The 7,475-nt window shown below is 37.4% G+C and overlaps 1 protein-coding gene across 1 annotated transcript; it reads left to right on the top strand.

Moving 5' to 3' along the window:
* The first annotated feature begins 5,716 nt into the window (after positions 1-5,716).
* LOC149380889 (lectin/endochitinase 1-like) lies at positions 5,717-7,223 on the top strand. The gene is made up of 4 exons (XM_089629994.1): positions 5,717-6,293; positions 6,362-6,509; positions 6,594-6,851; positions 6,923-7,223. The coding sequence occupies exons 1-4, from the start codon at positions 5,717-5,719 to the stop codon at positions 7,017-7,019; spliced, it is 1,080 nt and encodes a 359-aa protein (XP_089486120.1). The 3' UTR covers positions 7,020-7,223.
* Positions 7,224-7,475: the final 252 nt, after the last annotated feature.

Below are 7,475 nucleotides of genomic sequence, written 5' to 3'. Positions count from 1 at the left end.
GGGGGTCACGCTCTCCCCCTGATGGGTCCTGACCTGAAGTAGACATCCTGCAAAATGAATTGTAGTTAGTATTTTTACTATTTAATTAGTATTCGACGACTATGGTTATTACATGGTGTTAGTCATTCATCGTTGTCACTCGATGTAATGTTAGTATCGACATCAACATCGTCTCCCTAAAAAACGGCGTACGCATCATCTTCTTCATCCACTTCTTCATCATCTTCAACAACAGTAACAAGCTCGGCCGTAGCGGTTTCGTGTCGATATTTGACAATTCTATTGTCAATGGAATCGATGCTGAAGTGGTCTGATATTTGACTATTAGGTGCGACATGTCGCACCTAATACCCTTCCGCACCAGAAATGTGAATTTGTAGTAGTGCTTTGTTTTTCTGGTTTTAAGGTTTATCCGGTTTCGTGTATTTTAATTAATTTAATTTACGTTTATTTTATTCCAAGCAAATTGTCTTTATTTTCCCGTCAATATTATTCTAATATTGCTAACAGACAGTACACATAAGGATTTAAAAGCGTATGTATATACATAATTAACACTCAAAGTACAGCTAAACATATTGTTCAACAATTTGGGTAGAAAACTCTCTCACTAATTGACTCTTATACGATCTGTCACAGTGCACATGAACGGTAAATTTTGTAAAGATCCAAAGACAGTCACGGCGGATGACTTCTACTATTCGGGTTTCGATGTTCAAACCAATACAAGCAACATTTGGGGTTCTGCCGCAACCGTCGTTAATTTAGGTACCATACCTGGACTCTACACTCTAGGCATGTCAATCGTGCGCAACGAATACACTCTAAATCTGTAAAACCTCCACATACCAACCCCCGTGACTCCGAAATCATGGTTGTGCTAGAAGGTACACTATATGTGGGGTTTGTTTCGTCTAACATAAACAAAAATCGTCTTTACACTAAGACTCTTGAGAAATGAGATGTTTTCGTGTTTCCGAAAGGGCTGGCTAACTTTCAAATGAATTTAGGACACACCCGGGCTATTGCAATTTCTGCATGGGGCAGCCAGACCGAGGGAATTAATGTATTACCTAGCGCTTTGTGTGATTCGACATCTCGTATTAGCCCGAATGTTCTTGCAAAGAGCTTCCAAGTAAGCGATAAAGACATTTAATATATACAAGGTCTGCCATGGCCTGACATTACTAATTAAAGAGTAATTAGTTTAAGAAAATAAAAAGCGTTGAAGTAGTAATGCAGTGTGCGTTTCACTAGATACTACGTGCGTGAAAAGAATAATAATGTGCCTTGGTGATTGAACTGTTGGGATGAAATAATGTATCAAGACATGTGAAATAAACTCAAGAGCTTCCGCATTTTCTATTTTTCTTGATCTACATATAGCACTCACTAGCTCTATAATTTTGGGCTTTGGGCTTCTACAATGGTAAAACACCTTTATAAAAGCTTTTATAACGGTTCTGTACCGTTGTAGAAGTCTCCTTTGTAGAAGCTTCTAACGGAACGAGTACCGTTGTAGAGTCTCAAAATTTAAACAATCGTCTCAAGATTTTGCTTTCACTTTTCTAGTGATATCGAAGTTTTTGCATTGATCTTTATAATCGTTTCAAAGTTTTTTTAAAAAGAATATTTTGGACGTTTTACTTACACAAAAACCTTTTTCTTAAAATGTTCAACATGGAGCTTGTTTTACAAATGTGAGGTAACATTAAACTTTGTTTATCAAATTTTCCTTAAATATAGTGCTATTGGGTGAATTAGCCTACTAACTCAATCAACCCATCTTTGTTACGGGAATAGCCCAAGTTTGAATTAAGAGAATAGCCCAAATGAAACTTCATTCCAAAATTACCCTCATAACCCAAAACACTCAGACGATCAGGAACGTCACGGCGACGACGAGAACGACGAACACGACGGCGTTGAGGAGCGAGCCTTCGAGCTTCTTGGTGACGGTGTCGGAGGGGTTCTCGGAGTAGACGAGGTTCGCGGCGGTGCGGATCGGGGTCTCCGGCGATGGATTGGCGGCGGAGTAGACGAGGACGACGGTGTTGTGGAATAAGCGTGCGTTCGAGGGATTTGTGGTGTTGGACACATTCGCGTTCTTCTTCTCGCTCTTTGCAGTTTCGATCAACTTATACATACCTCTGCTCGTTCATATTTTTTATTCGTTCTACAATTTCTTTTTGTTTGTTGATTTGGTAGATTTTTTTCTTTGTTTGTTGATTCAGTGCTAACTCGCGAATCAGTTAATTAATTAACGGACTGAATTGAGTTAGGTTAATTCATTAACTGATTGGTTGAATTAAGAATTAGCTTAGGTTCTGATTTTGTTTGTGAGTAAAGTTAATTTACTAACTGACTGAATTAGAAATTAGGTTAATTAATTGAATGTTTTGAATAGGAATTGACTTAAGTTCTGATTTTTGTAAATTTTTTGTGAATTTCCAATCCAAACATTCAGTTAATTAATTAACCTAACTCAATTCAGTTTGTTAATTAATTAACTGATTCGCGAATGGTATAATTGTCTGCTAAGAAAAAATGGGCTATTTCTTTAATTAAATGAGATTTGAGCTATTCTCCTAATAAGAAGTGTAAAATTGGCTAATGACAACAAATTTAAATTTAAATTAGACTATAAATAGTAGAGGGTTACTTAGATTTGGTCAAACAGTATCCAAGTTCAAATCACAACCCCTTTTAAATATACTATTTTCTCAAACCATAAATAGTGAGTTTAGTTTTTTGAATGAAACTTAAAACCGTAAATAAAGTTAATATAGTATACAAATTTTGTAAATAATTTCGTAAACATAAAATTAAATTTTATTTTTTTTACTATTTACAACATTTTTTTTTTGTTTGCGACAATAATTTTATTATTGTACACGTTATTTTTACAATTAGTTTAAGAAAGAACCTACCACACAGAATTTTTACATTAAAGAATGAGGTCTATTTTCCCAAAAATTATCAGACTTTTTTTTTTCCATAATAGCCTGATGCCTTTATTTGATATCCAAGGAAAAAAAAAAATATAGGCCCTATTTATGATAGTCCATTATATCGTTATCTAATAAACAAAATAGCTGGAATTGCTTCTGGTGGTAGTCGTTTTTTGTAATATACTTGAAGTTTTTATTACGAAAACAATTATTTTTAAGTTATAAATAGACTATTTTTCTTGATATATACCATCTTTAAAAAAAAAAAAAAATTGTACTATTTTTGGCTCTACTTAGAGTTTACAAATTAATTAAAGAGAAATTGCCCCATTTATCACAAATTTTATAATTTTTCCCACTTTCCACCAAAAGATTAATTTTTCCCAAAATGCCACCGAGATGTCAACATTGTTGACATCTATATCAACAATGTTGACATCTCATAGTGAAGTGCAAAAATAGATGTCAACATTGTTGACATAGATGGTGGCATTTTGGGAAAAATTAGTCTTTTCGTGGAAAGTGGGAAAAAATTATGAAATTGGTGGCAAATGTGACAATTTCTCTTAATTAAAAGGAAAATAATTGTTTATCATTAAAAAAAAAAACCTATTTTTATGAAAGGATTTTAAATAGATCCTAATTTCGAAATGTTAAACTTAGAAAAGTTATTTTTTTAATTTCCTCACAAAAATATGACTTAATTTTAACCCAAATATCAAAGTTTGTTTTCCTTTAAAATGCCTTAGGCCATTGCCTTACTCACATAAAGCTTCGGCGGGGCCTGATTAATTTTAAAATTCTAATCAAAGTTTTATTTTATTAAAAAATTAGTTCATCGGGCAAAGTAAATTAAATTAATTTTTAATTTAATTTATTTCGACATGATGAGCTATTTTCTTAATAAAATAAAATTTTAGCTATTTTTAAAAATGAGTAAGAGCTATGGGGCTACTGGTCTAATTGTCTCAAGATTATTTTAAAATTAATGAAAAAAAATTGTCCAAGGCAGAAATAGGATTGGTAAGCCTCCTAGTTATCATGGGCCGACTAATTTTGCTCGATAGATAGTCGGGACGTGCGACACTTGCAGCACTTTGCTAGCAAGTCGGCCTACTAGTTGTCTGCAAGACAATAAAAGATAATGATCAGCCACTAAATCACATTGCAACAAGCCATAGAGACCAATACATTCACGCACACGGACATCACGTCAAGCATATGAATAAACAAGTCAACGATAAAGTAATCATTAATAGGGACACGACACGGCAATCAGAGAAACAAAATGGGTCTACTTGTCTATTGATATCAAACGGGAAGGTGTACACGACAAGTTTGATATCACCGGTGGTAGACTACGGATCCTTGGACTAGTTTTTCTCCTACCCTTGTATCACCCCCCTCATGTAAAAAAAAATGAATATTTGATCAACCGACTCTAGTAAATATTAAACAGGCCCACAAAAGGTACAAAATCTCAGTAAATACTTTTTGGAGGACAAAAAAAAGGAGGTCCCTAACACTAGCACTCTTACTTGGTCTCTTAGATGAGTTAACCTGCTGCTGGCAATGGCCCAAGTTAATGAGTCGAGGGCGATAACTTGAGAAATGAATTAGCTCATAAAGTAAAGTAAGTGTACCAACCACCAAAGTAACGTAAAATTATCAGAATAGTTAGTGGTAAAATAAATCGTCAATGAATAAATAAAGGAGCGTGACCACAAAATACAGTAATCATACATTGTCAAGAATGTGGCGACGAACTCGGTGATTACTATAAAAATAATCGTTTCAAATCACGAACTCAACAATTACTATTAAAGAACTAAAACATCGTTGGTACGACGATCAACCTACAAGCTAAACACCATTAGAAATGGTAAAGATTGAGAAAAATAAGACGCTCTTCTGCACAAAATACTACTATTTACTCTTCACCTTTCATCGGTACCCTCGCATTTATTTACCTTTCCTCTCTAGAATTCTAGGATTTGAAACAGAACTTGAGGGTTGTTTAACTCGCTTAGGTTATGAAGTATTTGCTTAGTAAATCACTGCACTTATCAACGAAAGAGTTCAATTCCACATCTTTGTTTCGCTTGATTGATGATATATATTATGCAGGACCTACAATATCCCCTTCAACATCTCAAGCATTTCCAAAACAGAATAAATTGGTGTTTGCCACTCTATTCCATCAGATCTTTAACTATAAATAAATGTAATCCATTAATTTATAACTTGAGTGCCAGCACTATAAGATCAATAATAAAACAATCGGTAGCATATGCGTGAGAGAAAATGTGTAAAACAGTGTCAAAGAAAGGGAAAAGTAACCGTGTGATCCTGACTTGAGCTTCTTTTTTTTTTTTTTTTTTTTTTTTTTTTTTTTTTTTTTTTTCTGAAAACATGTACCACGCATTGCCATCTCAATTCAAGGGCAGTGGACAAGGAAAATCTGAATGATTTCGTGAGCAATAATCATCAAGGCCATTGGTCCCTGCCTACGACTATTCATTAATACGGGAACCCTCTTAAGCTGAGATAGGAAAACAAATGCACTGTCCTACAGCTTTTATATTATGACTATGACAGTACAAGAAAAATATGAATGATCATTTCCCTTGAGTAGCCATAATTATCAAGGTCAATAATTAATCACTAGTGGTTACTGGCCACGAAAAGGCATGAAGTTGGTGGCATTGCTTCCACAGCTATAAATTTGAAAACAAGTCATAGATATTAGAAGAAGAGTGAAAAAAATGAAGCTCCATACTACTATTATTTTGGTAATCCTGGCTGTGGGAGTGGTGTCGGTGTCAGCACAACCCATGTGTGGATATCAAGGTGGGGGAGCCCGGTGCCCCGACACGAAGTGCTGCAGCAGCTTTGGCTACTGCGGAGACAGCTATGAGTTCTGCGACGAATACAGCTGCGATTTAGACTGCTGGAGTGACGAGCGGTCGGACCACCGGTGCGGCAGCGAAATCGGGAACCCCCCCTGCGGTGAGTCCCGCTGCTGCAGGATCGACGGATGGTGCGGAGAAGGCCACTACTATTGCAGCGAAGACGTATGCCAATACCGATGCAACAGCGGTTTATCCACCCTAGCCCTGCGTACCAACGCCACCACCAAGTCCATTAGGGAGGTCGTCACCGAGGCTCTCTTTGAAGACATGTTTCCCCTTCGGAAACAATGCCCCAGCCAGAGGTTCTACAGCTACCACGCCTTCCTCGCTGCAGCCGAGTCCTTCCCGGCCTTCGCAACCACCGGCGATGTGGCGATGCGTAAGAGGGAGATCGCTGCCTTCCTCGCCCACGTCTCCCGCGCCACTTCAGGTATTGATATTATATTAACGCTCTTCTTCCACTGCTAATTAACCTGTACCCCTCTTGATTGATTGTAGAGAAAAGGTCAAACTTGGAAAACCCGTTCAGATGGGGGCTCTGCCATATCAACACCACTGCCTATGACACTGACTTTTGCACATCCTCCCACTGGCCTTGTGCTGCCGGCAAGAAATACACCCCACGTGGAGCCATCCAACTCGCTCAGTTACTATTTTATCTATTCCTCCCGAGAATTGACTCTTTACATAGTGTTATTTAAGACATTTATATCAATGCTTTGATTTTCAGCAACTTCAACTACGGCGCTGCTGGTCAAGCACTTGGCGTAGATCTGATAACGAAGCCCGAGTTGGTGGCCACAAACCCAATCGTGTCCTTCAAGACAGCCATCTGGTTGTGGATGACCAAACATGACAACAAGCCTTCATGCCATGACATTGTCCTCAACGCTGGCAAAATCTCAACCACTGGCGTCATCGGCGACATAATCAGCCGCGCATTGGGACATGGGATAAGCGATGCATCAAGCGTCGGGTTCTACAAGAGGTACTGCGATCTCATGGGAATTAGCTACGGACATGACTTGAAGCTCTGGTTCGACAACACGCTTACAAGAGGTACTGCGATCTCATGGGAGTTAGCTACGGACATGACTTGAAGCTCTGGTTCGACAACACGCTTTCCTCACACATCCAAATGCCTGTGGTGGCATAATCGGAGACCTCTCTCCACTACTATTTAGTGGCTCTTCTCTTATCATTCTGTCAGAATAATGGGGATACTCTTTAGAGTTTTCTCTTCTCTGTGTTCCCCTGAGTGCTAACACTCTATAGAACTGTTAAGCACTATATGTTAAATCATATCGAATGAATGAATGAGCCACGTTATTTTATTTTATAGTATCCATGTTTTCCTTCACGCGAAAGCGCATTTTCTTATGATTATATAAGAACTTAAAACTTTCTCATAATAAGTGGATGCACCTGAAAATCTCAGTTGTTCAAAGTAAGTTACTTTAGTGACTTTATAGTGGTGCATGTCTCTCGTTTTAATTACTTTAATCTAATAAGTTTATTTTCCACGTATTTTTGTTCAGCAAGCTGTATCATAGCAAGGTCGATTGGAGACCACGTCCAAATTACAAAAGCGGTTGATTAATAATTTATCAAG

This window comes from Urtica dioica, chromosome 11 (assembly GCF_054948205.1).
Source record: "Urtica dioica subsp. dioica isolate 48M chromosome 11, U.dioica_male_clone48M_v1_H2, whole genome shotgun sequence".
Classification (NCBI taxonomy): domain Eukaryota; kingdom Viridiplantae; phylum Streptophyta; class Magnoliopsida; order Rosales; family Urticaceae; genus Urtica; species Urtica dioica.
Note: the sequence above shows the minus strand (reverse complement) of the source record. Positions and strands in the feature narration are given on the sequence as shown.